Source organism: Littorina saxatilis, linkage group LG15 (assembly GCF_037325665.1).
Source record: "Littorina saxatilis isolate snail1 linkage group LG15, US_GU_Lsax_2.0, whole genome shotgun sequence".
Taxonomy (NCBI): domain Eukaryota; kingdom Metazoa; phylum Mollusca; class Gastropoda; order Littorinimorpha; family Littorinidae; genus Littorina; species Littorina saxatilis.
In genome coordinates this window covers 16,781,347-16,801,541 of record NC_090259.1, presented here as the reverse complement: position 1 = coordinate 16,801,541, position 20,195 = coordinate 16,781,347, and the positions used below count along the sequence as shown (strand labels likewise).

General features: G+C 41.4%; 1 protein-coding gene and 1 long non-coding RNA gene across 3 annotated transcripts; both read left to right on the top strand.

The window, feature by feature from the left end:
• The first annotated feature begins 620 nt into the window (after window positions 1–620).
• LOC138947936 (uncharacterized) lies at window positions 621–9,587 on the top strand. Its single transcript, XM_070319462.1, has 4 exons — window positions 621–753; window positions 2,140–2,310; window positions 7,138–7,261; window positions 8,060–9,587. Exons 1-4 carry the CDS (start codon window positions 621–623, stop codon window positions 8,337–8,339), a joined length of 708 nt encoding a protein of 235 aa, XP_070175563.1. The 3' UTR covers window positions 8,340–9,587.
• A 2,384-nt stretch (window positions 9,588–11,971) lies between these two features.
• On the top strand, window positions 11,972–14,695 carry LOC138948683 (uncharacterized). Of its 2 annotated transcripts, XR_011450060.1 has the most exons (3): window positions 11,972–12,589; window positions 13,115–13,290; window positions 14,047–14,695. It is a non-coding gene; the product is annotated as an uncharacterized lncRNA (long non-coding RNA). The 2 variants fall into 2 exon arrangements; XR_011450059.1 differs by having other exon boundaries at window positions 11,972–13,290.
• The last annotated feature ends 5,500 nt before the right edge of the window (window positions 14,696–20,195 follow it).

Below are 20,195 nucleotides of genomic sequence, written 5' to 3'. Positions count from 1 at the left end.
ACTACACACTTGGCTGTTGGGCGAAAGTTGTGATGACGCGTGTGACATACTCTTCGACGACATGAAACTGGAGGATGCTTTTCGCTGTGCAGAAAATACACATCGTGGACGTACCACATCCTGTGCTCTTGTATTCCATTTGACGAGCAATGCGAAACAAATATTAAACATATCAGTAGGAAAACAGATTCACTAGAATGAAAAACAATATACTGGTAATCTTCTTCTTCTTCGTCGTTCGCTTTGTCTGTCATGTGAGCGTAGATGCGTTGTGCTGCCGTTACGCGCCTGACAAGTCAGGCCCAGCACATCCGACTTCAGCTTGTTTTTATATCAGAGTGTTCGCTCTCCTAGATTGATTGCTTTACCGGGCTGCCGAGTTCAATCTGCCCGTTTTCTGGATGGCCGTCGCATCTTCCGCATCCATGCTGACGCCCTGAGCTGTCCAGTCTGCTGTTGTATTCGCCTTCGGTGCCAGGTTGTGGGCATATCTGTCCTGTTGCCACCTCTGCCGGATGTGTTCCCCTAGCAAGTTGGATGTGACATGGGGGTGACATGGAGGTTTCAGCTAATGGGTCCAACCCCCCAGGTTTGTCTTCAGAGTTTTCCTTCTCCTAGGAATGCTGCCTACCTTGGCTAACGAGTCGTTCCTACCCAGCGCTTGTGGAAGCAGCAGTAACATGGGGCATCCTCGTCCGCCCAGCCAGCCGCTGGGAGCAAGCTCCTCGTCCGCCTGTCTGACCGTTGGGATGGGTGACTAGACGTCCTCTTCCGCCTTCGCTGCCGTTGGGAGTTCACTCTCCTCTTCCGCCAGTTCCGCCGTTGGGATGTCTAGTCTTGGTATTTCACCCATACCTGGGGATTTGTTTCATGGGCACCAGGGCGTATCCACACACGGGTGGGCCTGCTTGCCGCACGTACGGGGAAAATCTCCTCCGCGCCCTTGTATTTTAGCCTGGGAGCATAGGGCTCCCAGTTTCCACCCAACGCCACGTGGAGGCAATGCATAGGACTTGTTGGTGAGAGGCTAACCGGCAGAAGAGACCTACGCGGATGGCTGCTCTCTTTTCGACCGGTGCTGCATGCAGCTTTGGCTAGCCAGCGATGAAGGCTGAAAGCGGATGCGACACTTAAGCACATGTATGTCAACGCCAACACGCTTGAGACGCATCACACAACCATTAGTTGGGTATACTGGTAATGACAATTGTGACACGGACATGAAAAGGTCAATTTGTAATTGCCATTGTCTCAAATTAAACAACGCCCTGCCTCATTTCGTTTAAGATTTTCATTGACACTTTCGCGGCGACCCTGTAACAATGTGTGTGAGTGTGTGTTTGTACTGTTTAAAAACCTGTCTTGATCTAAGGACTATGTCCGGTCGAGAATAAAAGCTGGTTCTTGTGTATGACTGTGTACGGAGGATGAAAGTCGCTTGTTCATTTCAACGCTTGTTATTCTCTCAGGTGCCAGGAGAAAGGTTCCGTATAACTCTCGCTTACATTTTTAGGGATGAGTATGGTGTAGGTTCCACAGTGCAGACCCTACTTGTAAAATCAATCTGTTTGTTGATTATGGAGGTCGAATAGATGGCATTTCATGTGATATAACTTGTACTCGCGTTCGCGCACGTGCAAACGCACACAGAAAACAAAATACAAGGAAAACGTTTTGATTTCAACTCATTGAAAACTCATTAAAAACTCCTTGAATTCAAAACAAAAATTAGGTTTTTTCTCCTGCTTTGAGTGCAAGGAAATTCTTCACACATGTCAACTCGCAATACTCTGTACAGGCCGGCGTGTTAACCAAAAACTGAAATCTTTCACACATTTGTTGGCAAAGAAAATTCTCATAGTTTTGCAGAAGAAACCCTTTCCATCTTTTGATTTCAAAGTGTCACTTTCGCCGATGCTACAAATGTAATCTATTCAGATAAAGTTTCCGCTTGCAGAATGCCAGGCGTCAAATGTCAGGTGTCAACGATATCTGAAAAGAAATCTGTCAAATACGGTGATTGAATCACCTTTACAAATCACGTGTGAGTGTGTGGAGGACACTGCGATTGGTGTAGCTGTAATCGAATGATCTGCAAACACTTTTGTAAAAAAAAATAAAAAAACACCTTCCTGTTAGAAACGGTCTTTAAAGGGACAGGGAATATCGTGTACCTGTCATTAGCTGATTCCACACCAGCCAGAAAGCTTCCAGCAGAATTTGAAGAGTCCACGCTCAAAACCCTGCAGCTCAGCAACATGATGAGAATGATGATCCTAAGCTCCCTGGCCTTTGTGGCTCTTCTGCAGGGTAAGCGTTTCTGGTTTTTCATGTTGTTGTTGTTGTTGTTGTTGTTGTTGTTGCTGCTTCTGCAACTACCAATGTTGCTGCTACAGTAGATGTGTGACGAAATGGTTTTTTAAATTTTTTTATTTTTTTATTAATGTATTGCGTGAACTCTTTATTTGTTTATTTATTGATGAACTTATTATTTTTATTTGTTTTGCTTATTTATCTGTTTATTTGTTTGTTTATTTGTTTCTGTATTGTTTTGGGTTTTATTCATTTATTTGTTAAAGGCACAGTAAGCCTCCCGTAAACCATCACAAATACTGTCAGGCTTTTACACACAGTACAAACACCCTTCCATTTGAACGCTCACCAAACGGGAACATCCTAGGTGCCCTACGTAAAGAGCGAGCAATTTTTAAAGAATTAATTTTGCGGATTGTCTCAGAGACAATCGGAACGTGGTGCGTTTTGGCGCTAGACCTAACTTTTAAAATCTAAATAATAAATTGACAGCTTGTTACACAAACATTCTTAAATCATAAAAGAATTCTTTTTTCATCAAGACAAGATCAGTACAATTCGAAGTTTTGAAAGTTTGAAAAGAGAAAAGCCCGGAAGCAGGGTCACGCAAGGTCGTGGTTCTCGTAGCAGACGACGGTTTATGCCTATCGCCAGTTTCCCTGAACAGTCAAAAGCCATCGCTAGAGTTCTTGTGAACCACAGCCGTTTGTTTCGTGCATAGTCAGAGGTACATAATAACGTGCTATTGCAGATAAGTTCACTTCGAGTCGCATTCAAATTACTAACTGACGACTACATTGTGAAAAAGGGAAACTGGATCACACGGGTTCACGATGGCTCAGGGGTAAGATAAACCACGCAAAAATAAATTCTTTGAAAATTGCTCGCTCTTTACGGAGGGCACCTAGGATGTTCTCAAGCGGTGAGCGTTCAAATGAAAGGGTGTTTGTACTGTGTGTAAAAGCCTGACAGTATCTGTGATGGTTTACGGGAGGCTTACTGTGCCTTTAACGTATCAGTTTACTTCTTTTCTTTTTTCTAATGTATCTAATTCATGATTGCTTGCTTGATTGCTTGATTGATGAGTGGATGGATGGATCGACGGATGGATGGATTGGTGTATTGGTTGGTTGATTGATTGATTGATTGATTGATTGATGTATTGATTAACTTGCTTTCGATCTTTTGTTCGGTATTAATTTACTTGTTTGAACAATTGCCCATGCTTGCATTAATGTTTATTTGTTTCTTTTATTTGTTTCTTTATCTTTTGTTTATTTGGACTTACTGAATTAACTATTTATTTGTTATGTTTTAATCTAATAGTGGAGTCCCTGTATGAAAAGCGTGTGGTGAGAAAGAGTAGGCGGATAGCTTCAGATAGGTCCCATGTCCTAGCCCACCTCTATATATGAACTCCTTCCCTCTGGCCGTAGACTTCGCACGCACAAAGCGAGGACACTCAGGCTGCAAAACAGCTTCATCCCCAAATCCATCACCCTTAGCAACATGTAAACACATCCACATACCCGACTCAGCCCCTCTTCTGCCAGTGAAATCAGTAGTAATGTACATGTATGCATTTGTTTTATGTACAACCGTATATTTCCTGCGATATATTGTATGTTATGATATTTTGCAATGATGTTTAGCCATAGTTCGTTATACGCGTAGGTGTGCGAGAATATGTAAGCGCAGTGCTTTAAAGATGTCCATGTTATATAGTGCAATATGTTTTATGTAAAATCAATGTCTTGTTTGTATTATTGTTATGTACCACCCCTGAATTTCTCTATGAGATAATAAAGTATTCTTATTCTTATTCTTATTCTTAATAGCTCAGTCGGTAGCAGTGCTTGCTTCAAAACGAGTTGTCGCTATCGGCGAGGGTTCGATCCCCATGTTCGGCGAGGGATTTATTTCCCAGAGTCAACTACTATTTGTGCAGACTCTCCTATGTTTCCGAACACCCCCGTGTGCACGCATGCGCACGATACAGAACCTAAGTTCACAGCGAAAGTCTCAGGAATTGGAAACCCTGCTGCAGGAGAAAAAAAATTGGAAGCGCCGTACAATGCGTACATGTCAGAAAGCAGCCCGAATTCTTCTTCTAATTTATTCCCTGCAATATTTCCTTAAATACATATTAGACCGATGGTGGCTTGTTAAAGTTTCAAATGTTACAGAAATAGGATTGTTTTCTGTTTAAAATTGTGAAACTTTAATTTTATAGATAGACCAAAAAAACAATATACTTTATTATGCTTTTGCAACACCGAAGACCTTTACAGAAATATGTCTGTCATCAATAGATGGGAAAGTTATTAATCTTTCGTTGAAGTGACAGTTTTTTTTATATTTAGTCAAGTTTTGACTAAATATTTTAACATCGAGGGGGAATCGAAACGAGGGTCGTGGTGTATGTGCGTGTGTGTGTGTGTGTGTGTGTGTGTGTCTGTGTGTGTGTGTGTCACTGTGTGTGTGTAGAGCGATTCAGACTAAACTACTGGACCGATCTTTATGAAATTTGACATGAGAGTTCCTGGGTATGAAATCCCCATACGTTTTTTTCATTTTTTTGATAAATGTCTTTGATGACGTCATATCCGGCTTTTCGTGAAAGTTGAGGCGGCACTGTCACGCCCTCATTTTTCAACCAAATTGGTTGAAATTTTGATCAAGTAATCTTCGACAAAGCCCGGACTTCGGTATTGCATTTCAGCTTGGTGGCTTAAAAATTAATTAATGACTTTGGTCATTAAAAATCTGAAAATTGTAAAAAAAAATAAAAATTTATAAAACGATCCAAATTTACGTTTATCTTATTTTTCATCATTTGCTGATTCCAAAAACATATAAATATGTTATATTCGGATTAAAAACAAGCTCTGAAAATTAAATATATAAAATTATTATCAAAATTAAATTGTCCAAATCAATTTAAAAACACTTTCATCTTATTCCTTGTCGGTTCCTGATTCCAAAAACATATAGATATGATATGTTTGGATTAAAAACACGCTCAGAAAGTTAAAACAAAGAGAGGTACAGAAAAGCGTGCTATCCTTCTTAGCGCAACTACTACCCCGCTCTTCTTGTCAATTTCACTGCCTTTGCCATGAGCGGTGGACTGACGATGCTACGAGTATACGGTCTTGCTGAAAAATGGCATTGCGTTCAGTTTCATTCTGTGAGTTCGACAGCTACTTGACTAAATATTGTATTTTCGCCTTACGCGACTTGTTTTGTCTGCATATGTTTTGCATGTTAAAGAACTTTAAAGTAATTAAGCCTTGTTGTTGTTGTTGTTGTTGTTGTTGTTGTTGTTGTTGTTGTTGTTGTTGTTGTTGTTGTTGTTGTTGTTGTTGTTGTTGTTGTTGTTGTTGCTGCTGCTGATCGTTTGTTTTTTAATGTTCTTGTTTTTTTGTGTGTGTTTACTTCTGGGTGAGTTACTTTTGTTTCTACGTAGATTTGGTCTCGCAACCTGCTTGTGATAGGTTCTAGGGCTGCAGGGCCGGACCCAGGGGGGGGGGGGGGGGGGGGGGGGGGGGTTCCAGGGGTTCCGGAACCCCACCCCTGGAAAAAGCATGTACCTTGCTTTGAGTGGTTTTTTTATATTTAGTCAAGTTTTGACTAAATATTTTAACGTAGAGGGGGGAATCGAGACGAGGGTCGTGGTGTATGTGTGTGTGTGTGTGTGTGTGTGTGTGTCTGTCTGTCTGTGTGTGTGTGTAGAGCGATTCAGACTAAACTACTGGACCGATCTTTATGAAATTTGACATGAGAGTTCCTGGGTATGAAATCCCCATACGTTTTTTTCATTTTTTTGATAAATGTCTTTGATGACGTCATATCCGGCTTTTCGTGAAAGTTGAGGCGGCACTGTCACGCCCTCATTTTTCAACCAAATTGGTTCAAATTTTGGTCAAGTAATCTTCGACGAAGCCCGGGGTTCGGTATTGCATTTCAGCTTGGTGGCTTAAAAATTAATTAATGACTTTGGTCATTAAAAATCGGAAAATTGTAAAAAAAAATAAAAATGTATAAAACGATCCAAATTTACGTTTATCTTATTCTCCATCATTTGCTGATTCCAAAAACATATAAATATGTTATATTCGAATTAAAAACAAGCTCTGAAAATTAAATATATAAAAATTATTATTAAAATTAAATTGTCCAAATCAATTTAAAAACACTTTCATCTTATTCCTTATCGGTTCCTGATTCCAAAAACATATAGATATGATATGTTTGGATTAAAAACACGCTCAGAAAGTTAAAACAAAGAGAGGTACAGAAAAGCGTGCTATCCTTCTTAGCGCAACTACTACCCCGCTCTTCTTGTCAATTTCACTGCCTTTGCCATGAGCGGTGGACTGACGATGCTACGAGTATACGGTCTTGCTGAAAAATGGCATTGCGTTCACTTTCATTCAGTGAGTTCGACAGTTACTTGACTAAATATTGTATTTTCGCCTTACGCGACTTGTTTTTTACTAGTTTTAGCACCAAAACAATGCTGCTCTTAACCCTCAAAACAAGGCCCAGAATGCACCAGATTGTACAGATTTTAACCGTTTTTCAAAAATTTTCTGGGGGAGCATGCCCCCGGACCCCTCTAGTTCAGCAGGCGCGCGCTTGTGGCTTCGCAACTTCGCTGATTTGCCCCCCCAAAAAAGGAGGAACCCCCCCCCCCCCCTTTACAACTCATTTGGTCCGGCCCTGGGCTGTGCTATCAACCGTTACCATAAGTTCTCAAGAAGCGAACAGAGAAAATAAGTTTTCTTCCTTATTCTTTACCTATGGTTTTCTCCTTTTCAGTAGGAACCGCTGCTTCGACCATGAAAGCCCCTGTCCCGTTGCCAAGTGAGGTGGCCAACCCTTGTACTCAAACAGCCATAGATAACGAGAAGTTCTACTTTCCTTACCCTGGTGAGGTGACGAAGTAAGTACCCCATTCTGGGCCCGTATGCATGAGAAGGAAGTTAAACACTTTGAAAGCAATTGCCTACCTTTAAAGTGTAAACTTCCGAAGCTATTCTCTGTGCACGTAGGACTGAGGTCAAGGTCGACGAAATTGGGGAAATACTCACGATTGCGCATGCGTTTGTTAACGGTATGCATGGCGATAAAATATAAACAAAAATATCGTGGCGAATTCAATAAAACGAACCTATGAACGCGCTGTAGCTTTAGAATCAGCGATGTGGCTTTTTGTGTGCGTTTTTCCTTCTTCTTTTACTGACGTGTTAAACAAAAGGTCATTTCTCCTGTCAAATCTGTGGTAACTGATTTAAGATGGAATGACTGTCTATAACACTGACTTTGTTGGCCTGTCTGCCTTGTTATGGCCACACACACACACACACACACACATACACACACGCACACACACACACACACACACACACACACACACACACACACACACACACACACACACACACACACACACACACACACACTAGTTGGCAGTTGTCCAAGTGGAAATGGTCCTACCTTGTTTGGGGAAGAGGGAGGTTGTCCGGGGAACAATAATTGTCCTAGAAGGTGCAATTGCCCAGGAGGCAGTAAAGTTGTCAGGGGCCAATTGTCCGGGAGGGGGGGGGGGGGGCAATTAGCCTGCCAACCTCTTGGTGCCCCGTAATTGTTTCAGTATCGACAATTACAGTTAAAAAAAAGAGAGAAGATGTTTGACTGGACACTTTTTTGCGCGTGATTGATGGTTGCGTTTGCTGGCCAGGTTTATCCAGTGTGACGGAGTGCTGAATGCCTACGTGCTGCTTTGCCGGCCCGGCACCGAGTTCTCCCAGGTCAACACTACCTGTGTGAACACGCCTCCAACCGCTAACAGCGTCTGCCAGACCGTTGGTCAGCTCGTGCCAGACAACTGCAACCACCACGACTTCTTCCAATGCAACGGGGTTCTCTCACCTGTGCGTCTGGCCTGCCCGAATGGACTCTTCTTCAACCCTACAGCCCTCTACTGTGATTTCTCCGACGTAAACACTGTAACTTGCTAGGCGAAACGTCTAGATCTTTGTTGTCTTTGTCAGGAAAGAACTATGAGGGCCCCAAAGGGTTTAAAATCGTGATCGTGATTGGCGTTTTTTTTACCTTTCTGTGACCGTGATTGCGGACATTTCCATTTCTGTGATCGTGATGGGACTTTGCCCGTGATCCGTGATGACAAAAACAATAAAGTCTCGTGATCGTGATCGTCATTTGTTTTCGTGATCGTGATGGGGATTATTGCAAAGCATTTTATTTTCAACGTACATTTTTCACAGCTGTATCACTCTATGATCCTCTATTCGTCAAGGTGTTTGTGATCGTGAAAACAAAAATCAAGGTAACTGTGATCGTGAAAGCTAAAATTTCCCTTCCCGTGATCGTGATGATACCCCCCCTTTGGGGCCCTCAACTATAGCTCACGCAAAAGCCTGACCTTCGTGCATAACTGTTTCTATCGTTCATCCTACATGTCACAGCTGTGATTGGGATTTAGATGTTAACACTGTTGCTTGCTTTAAAGAAGAGGTGAGAGTATGTTCCCCTATGTAGTTAGCAAGAACGTAGCTCGGTCAAAAGCCTGAACTTCGTGTATAGCTGTTTCTAGCTTTCACCCACATGTCTCAGCTGTGATTGGGATTTAGATGTTTAACACTGTTACTTGGTAAAAGAAGCATTCAGATTATGTTCCCTTACGCACTTAGCCTCAATAACCTAGCTCGGTCAAAAGCCTGAACTTCGTGCCTATAACTGTTTCTCTATTTCATCCTGCACGTCTGAGCTGTGACTGGGATTTAGATGTAAACATTGTTACTGGCTAAAAGAACATTCAGATCTTGTTTCCTTTATAACTTAGCAATGACCTAGATCATGATCGATCAAGCCTGACCTTTGTGTGTAACTGATTCTATCTTGCATCCTACACGCACGAGCTGTGATCGGGATTTGGATGTAAACTCTGTTACAATGCTAATAGAAATATGCTCCTCGTTTGCTTTTTGTAACGGTGTAACAAATACTTCGTGTGTAACAATTTGTTTCTCTTATTCCCCCTTTGTTGACCGGTACTGCTGTTTAACTGATCAACACATCTTTTGCTATGCTTTGCGAGTGGTAGGAACGTCTGTTCTTTGTGGTCTGTAGGCTGTGCAGACTGACTTTCCATCTTGTTGTATCTCTCTTTCCGACAACATTCAGACTACTCGCTGTTGCCAGCTTGAAGCAAACAAGTAAAACTTTTTTTCACCTCTGAAATTAAAGGTCTTGGATTGATGTGTGTGTGTGTGTGTGTGTGTGTGTGTGTGTGTGTGTGTGTGTGTGTGTGTGTGAGTGTGGATGTGTGTGTGTGTGTGTGTGCGTGTGCGTGCGTGTGTGTGGGTGTGTGTCCGTGTGCCTGTCTGCGCGAGTGTGCATGTGTGAACATAAGGATACGTTTAATTTATCTAAAACTGTTTAACCACGATTTATATAGGCAATATTTAAACAATCCGGAGAAATTCGCTTGGAAGCGGTGTGCCTTGGGTGTGTTTTCTCTTTGTCATAGTCATAAACAAAGAAAGACAGACTGAAGCAGATCGAGAACGAAACAAACAAACAAATAAGGAAAAGGAGAAAGAAGAAACAAACAAATAAATAAAATAAAAAAGCAAATAAACAGAAAGGTGTTTACAGGGCTCCCAACAGATACTCAATATGGCCCCGGGGCCCCCAATTATTTATTTTCATTGTTTCCCGTCCAAATACTTTCTGAACTGAACTTTAGAGGGCCCTGGCACAGCCAGGGCTGAGTTGCTCGAAGCGAAACTGGGTGCCACTAAAATTGGTAGAAACGCAGTCGCGGGGTCGGATTGGTTCAAATTGAGATTTGTTGTGATTTCAACCAATCAGACCCCGCGGCTTGTTCCAACCCAGCTGGGTGGCACCAAGTTTTGCTTCGTACACCTCAGGCCTGGAATATTATCGGAAGTCCAGGGAGACCTTCAGGGACGCGTTCTTGACAGTTGGGGTGAATGCACTCCGTAAATTCACGTCGGAACAAATCCGGCAAAAACTTCTCTCGTGTTCGAAATCCTGCCAATTGTACGCACTTGTCCAAACTGTATGGAACTTAGCAGACGATTACATGAGTACCGACGGTACGCCTGATAACTCAAACTTAGTGCGTCGCAGGGCACAACCGTTGTTCAACTTTAGTGTGTCGCGGGACCCCCGCCATGCATATAATTATATCCACCCGCTTTCCAAACATGACACAGACTTGTTATCCCTCAGCTGTTGAACTTTATGCCCTCGACAGGCGATCAAAGCACTAGATCCTTGAGCACAATGATCTCACCCCCCCCCCCTCCCTTTCCTTTCCTCCACCCCCCCCCTTCCACCACTCCCCCATGATACAGTACCCGTCTACTGTTGAACCTTTTTGCACTAAAGTAGGCCTAAGCCGAAGGCAATGCCTTGATTTCAACAGACCCTGGTGTACAAACAAAATTTGTAAAACAGTTTGTAAAAGATCTCAGCAAAAAAGCGAAGGAGAGCAAACGTGTCCTTGTTAATGCCCACACCCCTTTGATCGCATGCAATGCACACTTCGTGCCAAGCGGCAACAGTATCAATATCAATAGCCCAGGCGTCAACGATCTCTCCTAAGAGATGTATCAAAAGCCGTGTTTGGATCACCATTGCAAAATGGCGCACGTCAGAAGTGCAAGTCTACTGTGCTAGCCCTCATCGAATAATCTTTAAGTAAAGCACTTTTTTTTAAGAACTTCCGCTTAGAATTCTAAACAAAATGGTGAAATAAGGTCTTAAAAGGACGGACTTCCTCATAGAATTTTACAAGAACATTGTGAAATATGGTTTTCAAAGGACGGGGAATACCATGTTCCTGTCGTTAGCTGATTCCACACCAACCAGGAAGCTTCCAGCAGAATTTGGAAACCTGTTGAGTGCACCCCGAGACCCTTCAGCTCAGCAAAATGGCGAGAATGGTGATCCTATGCTTCATGACATTATCGTGGCTCTTGGTTTAAACAAGATTTTATTCTGGGAACATATGGGGTTACATATATAGTACATTATAACAAGAAATTCCTCCGAGGTAGGAAAAACACCCCCGTCAAAGGGAAATAACCTTCTCAGTTGGTGGCAGTGACGGAGTGAGAATGGTTATTTCCCTTTGACCATTAAGATGTCCCTCTATAAGTCCTTGTATAATTTTAATCCACCAATAACTCCCTAACCGTGTGTTTGACTGGTCCCAATTTTTGGTAAGGACCGTCTCAGGAATGTATAGAACCTGTTCACCAAGTTTGGTGACGATCGGTCCGTTCATTCTTGAGATCTATATGCGAACACAAACAAACAAACAAACAAACAAACACATCGAGCGAAACCTATACACACCCCTATACCGGGGGTGTAATAATAATGGACATTTATATAGCGCTTCTCCACAGTTCGAAGCGCTTTACAAGTTCAATTTACAAAATCAATCAAAACACAAGACGATATATATACAACTTATACAATAATTTGTCTCAAATGAAAAGGAAAATACTAATCAAAGAGCACATATACATGAACATGCTTGCATAAATACAAAGAATCAAATTTGTATTTTGATTTTGATTTTTTCAGGAACAATAGACCTTTTTCGTATAACCTTTGCCCCCAGCGTTTCGACCAATCAGATTTTAGGGCACGGCAGCCTCTCTCTGATAACCGGAAATAAGGGGCAATAGGTGCCTGGCCTGAAATACCTCTTTCACTGTCGGTGCTCGAAGTACTATTGCTAGAGGATTACTTTGAGAAATTCTGCAAGAAAACGGATTATCTTGTTCAAAATCATGAACTAAAAGTCAAGGACATGCATGAAGGTATGGTTTGAAACGGCTATTGGTGGTATATGGACGAAAGACTTGGCGAACTTCCCCTGCATAAGCGAAGCAGAGGTGATCGACCACAGATCTACAGATCTCTGGATCAACTTTCTTACTGATACTACTGCGTCGACGTTCGACAAGTTATACGACGCATCCAGCGCAAAGAATGCAAAACCTTGGGGTAAACGATAGACATACTGTGTGCATAAAATGTCTTTCTGCATGGCACAACAGCTAGTAAGCAACTGTGGTGATCAGACTCAGAGCGAGTGTGCTGACGTCAATGAAGCAGACTCGCAACGAAGTCACGGAAGTGTATGCTGTTGTGGGGGGACGCTGACCGGACAGGCACTTGGAGCCTACTGCGAGTGTATTGCTGGGTAAGTGTTGTTGGCCTTGTATGTTTTGTGGGATTAACTTGATGGCTGCGTTACTTGGTATCTTACACAATCAGTTTTCATACTCAGTCATATAATGCATGGCACACAAAGTGACAAACACACACAGAGATTCATAATTCTCTACTAAAAATGTCTGCATGCAAAAGCTGTCATTTTTGACAAAGTTATGAGCAGCATGTTAATGTAATTTCAATCAGTATCTCCAGGAGACCATGCCATGTTGGCTAGGCATGTTCAATAGAATACCAGGTACCTGAGTGCGGAGTTTTATTTAATGTGTACGTACACATGTGTTTGTGAATCCTCTTGTCAATGAAGGTTATCACTGCAGTAAGATCAAATTCCATTCTGAGCCGGTATATATTTTATATAGATATCAACAGCATGCGCTTACAAGCTCTCTGTAGGAATTCCTAGGAAAGATAAAGTTAATTGTTATTAGCAGGCTAAGGAAAATCAAGATGACACAAACGAATTTGATTGTGTGTTGTTGTTTTTACCCAGAAAGGACAGTCCTGCAACCATGTGGCCGCCACCCTTTTTGCTGCTTCACACTACATGGCTGAAGGAATCGACACTGTGCCAGCAGACAAAACTTGTACACACTACAAATGTATGTGGAAGGGGCATGCTGCCATGAAAACTGCACCAGCTGCTCTCGATGACATACAAATTGTTAAGTAAGTGTGTATAATAATTAATAGGGTTGCATTACCTAGAGGTTTACATCAGAGTGTGATCTATTTTTTTCAGAACATAAGTCTCAAAGTTAAAATATAGAGCTTGTTAACTACAACAGCTACAAGACTGGGGAAAGAGAAACAGTGATATTTATAAAGTGCATTATCAACAAACTATGCATTTTACATTTAGTCAAGAGACCAGGGCGGTGGTGTATGTTTGTGTGTAGAGCAATTTCTGGAAAACTACAACATTATGTTCTAAAGGTTAAAAACAAACCAGCCCTGAAACAGTGAAAGTGGCAAGTATTTTACTCGCCATAGTTAGTAGAAGCATGCATCTGGTGAGTAGAAGTGTTCATCTACTCGCCAAATGCGAGTGAAGATGCTGAATCAAATTGTTGGTTTGGTTCGTAAAATTTGCTCTCTGGCTGGTACGTTTTCAGAATCACTAGCCAGAGGCTAGTGCATAATTTTTTGACTTTCAGGGCTACAAGCTTAGAAAGTTAAACAGATTTGTTTTAAACACAGGGAAGCGTGATTTCCTGTGGGACAGTTTTGCTACTGCGCTATGCTGGGTTGCCATTTACCTTATTCGACGTGGATGCTGGTTTTCAGCTAAGCATTGTCCTTGTGAAATGTACTGCGTTCAGTATCGTTATACATGTTTGACAGACTGGCGCAACTTGTTTTAGCATTTGTACCCAGCATAAGATTTGCTTTAGTGTCAAGTAAAAAAAATAATTTCATTTTCAGGTATGCTTCAAGACAAGACAAGTTTCCCCGGACGACTCTTCAAGGCCTCAATTTTGACCAAGAAGTCCGGATGCAAGGAAGCGCGACTAAGAGATCTTCAACAACCGGTACCAACCGTTTGAAGGCTGCATATAGTTATGATATACTGAACTAGGGTTTTCAAGGTGTGATATTTTTTTCCAATACCAGTTAATTAAGTTGGTAGCAACAGTTAACTGTTCTGTCAAGTGAAAAATGTATGTAGTTTCAATATGGACAGGTAAAATCAGTACTTTGTTTACAGCGAGGGAGGGTATGTAGTGCTGTCACCTCTGTGTATGAGTTCAGGTTTAATTTTTTAAATGCCTGCAGTTAAGACAGAAGATTGTGGAAGCTGATAAGAACTTGTGTCAGAGGATAGTAAGAAGTGTTTCGGCTTCGTACGGACTATACCATCATCCATGACTTGTGTGTATTATTCGGAGAACGTATCAGAGCCGAGGACATGTGTTGTGAACAGCGATTCTCAGTGATGAAAGTGTAGTGTGTGTAATGCCGGACTGTATTCTTCTTCAACTTCGGAATGGCAAGGAGGTATTTTGTGAGATGTTTTATGATTTGATATCCATGTACTGATGATTTCATTCAATAGCGAAATGTTTGAAATGTTCATTCGTTTTGTGCCATGTTTGTTGTTCAAGAGCGTGTTGTCACCATTCCTTATGAATATGGACGTGTGTGAATGTTGGTGCACACATGAGCGTTTGAGCGAGTGAATTTAGAAGCCCTGTGCATGAAAGTCATTACCGGACAACCAAATCAGCAAACATAGAAATTCCTTGTCATACACATCGATCTGATCAAGGTAATAATGTTAGCACTTTTTTCCAATTTATTTCACAGTTATTTGTTATTTTTGGGAGGAAATTATAATGCAATTCACCGATTTTGAAAAACATGATTCCAATTGTCTCCCTTGAACAAATTTGTTTGTACAAAATTTGTTACTTACTTTTTTTTTCTCAAGGCTATATCAAGGAAAATTCTTTTTGAACTGATTGTGGGACCGTGCACAAGCTGACAGACTTGAACTCAAAAGTTGCAGAAGATTCTTGGCTGCGACTTTTGAGTTCAAGCCGATCAGTTTGTGCACAGTCCCAAGATTTGTCTATATTTATTTATCACTTAAAATAAAATACAGTTTTTCTTTTAATGAAACTGTAGATATGTCAAAGACTGTTTTGAATAATTTTGGGGGGTAATTTTCTTTAAGAAATAACTCAAGTGAATGCACAAATTGTGTACTAAAGTGTCGGTACAAGGGAGACAATTTGAAGCCATTTTAAAAAACAAAGCAGTATATTGCATAATAATATCCTTCAATTATAACAAGAAATAAGGAATAAACGTCTCTTGACATGTTGTCTACCTAATTATCTTGATCGCATTTATTTAAAGTGGGAATCGTTATGTTCGTAAGCTCACATACAATCATTGATGAAACAAACTCAGACCAGACCAGAGATTTGATTGATAATGGGCCCTTTATTCTATACAGTACCAGAGTAAATTATATAAACCATTACATGACAAAATAAGCTTCTTGCTCTTTGGAGTGATGTGGCCTTTGGCAGTTCATCAACCCAGTAATGTAGACCTGCCTTTTTTTACGAAGTAGGTACATGCATACCGAAAGATCACCATATGTGTGAAACCATACTGCAGTGTCATTTTTCAGTAGAGAATCAACAGAAAAAGAGCGTATGTTCTCCTTCACCTTCATGTTGTCTTTCTTCAAGCCAGAAACATCTTCAGTCAGACGATTAATCACAGAGGCCTGTTATGTAATTATCATCTGCAGCTCTGCCAACTTGAGGTAGTCTGTGTTCCAATAACAATACCCTCACATGTAGTCGTGTCCCTCTTTGCAAAGGCATGATCTGGCCCTGGTCCTAAGCTCTCACTAGATGCAGAGGGCAAAGGAATGGCTGCTTCTGTAAATACAAAATCAAATGTATACATTAGCAATATAATCAGCATCAATGATCTTGTTATCAGATTACACATGCATCACACTCACAGCATTTAAGCATGAAAATACCTGAGGGAAATAACTCCTGAAATTGAAAAAAACTTAGGGGTGCGGGAGATGCTCCCCGGAAATTATTTTGGAGTGTTCCATGCAAAATCAAAATTGTAGAAATCTAGTGCTATTTTTGTTGTTGCATCAATTAATGGTACATTTCTGGGAATAAAAAAAATGATTCAGCATGAGCTTTATCGATGTCTTGAAAACTGCATCACGATCTGTATCAAGTAACCTCCTTAATCTTCTCGATTCAAGAGTCTGTTGATTCAGAGATACTGTAGCAACAGATCTCTGGTTGATTGCATGTGTTCTGCGCGTTCTTAGAATCCGGTTTCATTCTAGAATGGACCGGGTCCAGGTTGGAATTCTAACCCTGCGCAAGTACAGGGGTGCCATTCTAGAATGAAACCCTTGTTGCTGGTCCATTCTAGAATCGGCCGTGCGCAAGGTTGGAATTTGGGTCCAAGTTGGAATAGTCATTTCAGTTAGACTATCACACAGCCAAAGCCACAAATGTGGATTTTCTGTTTGTTTTTGTTTTTTGTGTGTTTGGTTGGGTTTTTTTCTCTCGGGTTTTTTACACTTTACTCAAAGACATCGTGAATTGGGATTGTGATGTTCTGAAAGTGATTACGATTTTGAGAGACACTCAGCACTGATCGCTACGAACGGAAATTTCCGGACTGACAGTGTTTTGCAGATCTCGCTTGTAACTGGATTTTCTGTTTGTTTTTGTTTTTTGTGTGTTTGGTTGGGTGTTTTTTTCGGGTTTTTTACACTTTACTCAAAGACATCGGGAATTGGGATTGTGATGTTCTGAAAGTGATTACGATTTTGAGAGACACTCAGCACTGATCGCTACGAACGGAAATTTTCGGACTGACAGTGTTTTGCCGATCTCGCTTGTAACTTTTAATCTTATTCATATACATGAAGAGTTTGAAACGTGGGCATATCACAGTTTGGAAGCAGGGATTCTGATAGATTAAATAAAAACTGTCAAACTTTTAGGCATGGAATTCCCCTTTGAGAGTATTTGTTGTGGTAGTACTACTACTATGAATTGCTTTCAATGTTTTCCCATAATATTATAAAACCAGACAAAAGTTGTTGATTTCTGTTTTTGTTAATGTCAACTTTTTTTTTTTAAACCTGTGACAACAGCTCTATAACTCACTCTGTCCTTCTGTTGGTCTGTCTGTCGGTTAGTCGGTCTGACCGTCTGTCTGTCTGTCTGTCTGTCAAAAAAATTGTCAAAAAAACGGACATTTCCGAGAGGGAGACAGCGCTGACATTGCAAGCGGCCGAACCGGCTCTCATCACAAAAACAACTGCCCTGCAAACATTACCGCCCTGGTAGTCCCCCTTGCTATGGTCTGCCTTTGTTTATTGCGTACTCAGGAGTGTCAACTTTCTTGACATGACATGACATCGCAAGATCGCCAAAGGATTTTTTCAGGGGTAGACAAATCAGCCCCATTTTATCAAAGGGAAGGTGCAGGTGGAGATAATTCAAGGGAAGACAACTCTGTCTTACCTACAAACATTACGGCCCCCTTGCTTCACGCATGTCAACTTTCCTCAGAATGGACCAGCAACAAGGGTTTCATTCTAGAATGGCACCCCTGTACTTGCGCAGGGTTAGAATTCCAACCTGGACCCGGTCCATTCTAGAATGAAACCGGATTCTAAGAACGCGCAGAACACATGCACGCGGCTTGTCGACAATGTCTAGATCTTGTTTGTTTGTTTTCTAAAATCTTGCAATTGTTTCGTGACCCTTCCTATGCATCCGTTTTGGGCTGCCGATTCATTTTAAATTTCTTATACACTGATGTAGGAAGACAATTTGAAGTCAGCAGATCATAAATTGATAAAAACAAACAAAGCTTACTTGGCTCTGAGTCTCTTCCAGATCCGATGATATTTTCAGCGTTGACACTGGGGGGTGGAAGCAAAACCGCTTGCTTGTCGTCGGTCTTCACTGAGCGGACAAAGTCACGTCTCCGACCAGTACCTTGTCCTTCTGCTAGAGTCACTTGTTCTTGATGTTCTCTCAAATCCAAGATTAAGGGTGGGTACGAAGTCAAAGGAGTTGGCATCGTTGATAGCCGTGCCATTGCCAGACACGAAGTGACGCGAGCAGACTTTTCAATGGCACAGATCTCTGGGCACAACAAACCCCTGTCGTCGGATTGCTTGCACCCATCGCGTCCTTCGCTGTTGCGCCTTCGCAATTGCACCCATCGGTCGGAAAGCCATACAATGACAAATTCTGTCCACCGTATTTCTCTGTCTTCATTGATTCCACTGTTGCACTTGCAGTTGTAAACACAACAGTTTGTCTCGTCGTCTCCGCACTTTACTTTGCACCAAGCCTCGTTGTCGATTTTTCCTTTTGCCCCCTAGTTCCGGTAGATCTGACAATAAACTTCACAGCGCATGCGCCAAAATTTAAGTGAAAAAGGGGACCACACAACAAGCTAAGCTTATACTAAGTGTGGTTACATATTTACATCTAAATTGGAATTATTTTTCGTGTGCTGTCAAAGATAAAAAAAAAAGTGCTAATACCCTTGTCAGAAATGTCAAACAAAATAAAGAATGTGACAAAAGAATCTAAGGAGGTAAACGAGGACGGGTGGGTGATGTGACTTTGGATTACAACAATATCGGTTGAAGGAAATCGGGAAAGGTTGGTGAAAAAGGGGGGGGGGGGGGGGGGGGAGGGGGAGGCGGAGAGATGATGACTTACGCAGACTTACTTGTATATCAAACAAACATGTATATATATATACCAATAATCAAGCACAAAATGATCAATATGGTGAACATATGAGGGTACTCAAAATCTATCACTTAACTTTATAAAGCTATGTACCTTCTCGAATATATTAATATTTTCTAACGGACGGCTCTTATGCAGGGTAAGTGGTTGTTGTTGTTGTTGTTGTTTGTTTGTTTGTTTGTTCGTTTGCTGATTGTTTTGTGGTTATGGTGTGTATCTTTATTGATTTTACGAAGATTGATTCTCATAATCTGGTTTTAATGTGTTCTGATGTTGTACTATTAACCGTTGTAGGAAGCTCTCAATTCAGAAGCGAACTGTAAAACAAATCCTTGTAATTTTAAATGACCTCATTATAGTTTGTCAAGTTTTGACTAAATGTTTTTAAATATAGTGGGAATCATGACGAGGGTGATGTTCTGTGTGTGTGTGTGTGTGTGTGCGTGTGTGTGTGTGTGTGTGTGTGTGTGTGTGTGTGTGTGTGTGTGTTTGTGTGATATCATTTTTCCCACTTTTAAGATGTTGCTCGTTTAAATCTAAATGCGGTGTTTGGTGGTCTTTTGACATGGTGTATATTCTTCAATTAACAGAGTGTTTGTTCACGCTTTATAATGGGTTTAACTCCAGTATATCATGGAATATGCAAGCGTTCGATAGACTACATGTTTGAATTCCTGAACCCAGCAGTTTTCGTCTGCCTCGACGAATGCTACCGACCAGAAACACCAAAACATGATGGCGAACGGAAGTCGTGACTTCCGGCACAGGAGAGTGGAAAAAAGTAACCGGTCGCCGATTAAAATTCATTTAATGAGGGCCCCAAAGGGTTTAAAACCGTGATCGTGATTGGCGTTTTTTGACCTTTCTGTGACCGTGATTGCCGAAATTTCCATTTCTGTGATCGTGATGGGACTTTGCCCGTGATCCGTGATGACAAAAAAATCAAGTCTCGTGATCGTGATCGTCATTTGTTTTCGTGATCGTGATGGGCATTATTGCAAAGCATTTTATTTTCAACGTACATTTTTTCACAGCTGTATTACACTCTATGATCCTGTAGTCTATTCGGTAAGGAGCCAACCCCGATTGAAAGGGAAGCAACAACACATTCAGAAATATGATTTTGAGAGCGATTGCTTCCCTTTACAATTACACACTGACAAAAAGAGATCCAATCAGAAGGCAAATTGCAAAATTCTACCAAACTTCATCCAATGGAAGGGCTTCGTGCAAAAGGTTTGAGTGAAATTCGAATTCGAAGATCAAAAATGGCGTGCAGCGGTACTGTCATCG

What these genes read in the sequence shown, in the direction of transcription:
- LOC138947936 (XM_070319462.1), top strand. Translation starts at nt 621, where the DNA reads ATGCTGCCTACCTTGGCTAACGAGTCGTTCCTACCCAGCGCTTGTGGA. An exon ending in CTGTCTGACCGTTGGGATGG is followed by an intron (nt 754 to 2,139) that starts GTGACTAGACGT and finishes CCTTCCTGTTAG; the next exon opens with AAACGGTCTTTAAAGGGACA. An exon ending in CTTTGTGGCTCTTCTGCAGG is followed by an intron (nt 2,311 to 7,137) that starts GTAAGCGTTTCT and finishes TCTCCTTTTCAG; the next exon opens with TAGGAACCGCTGCTTCGACC.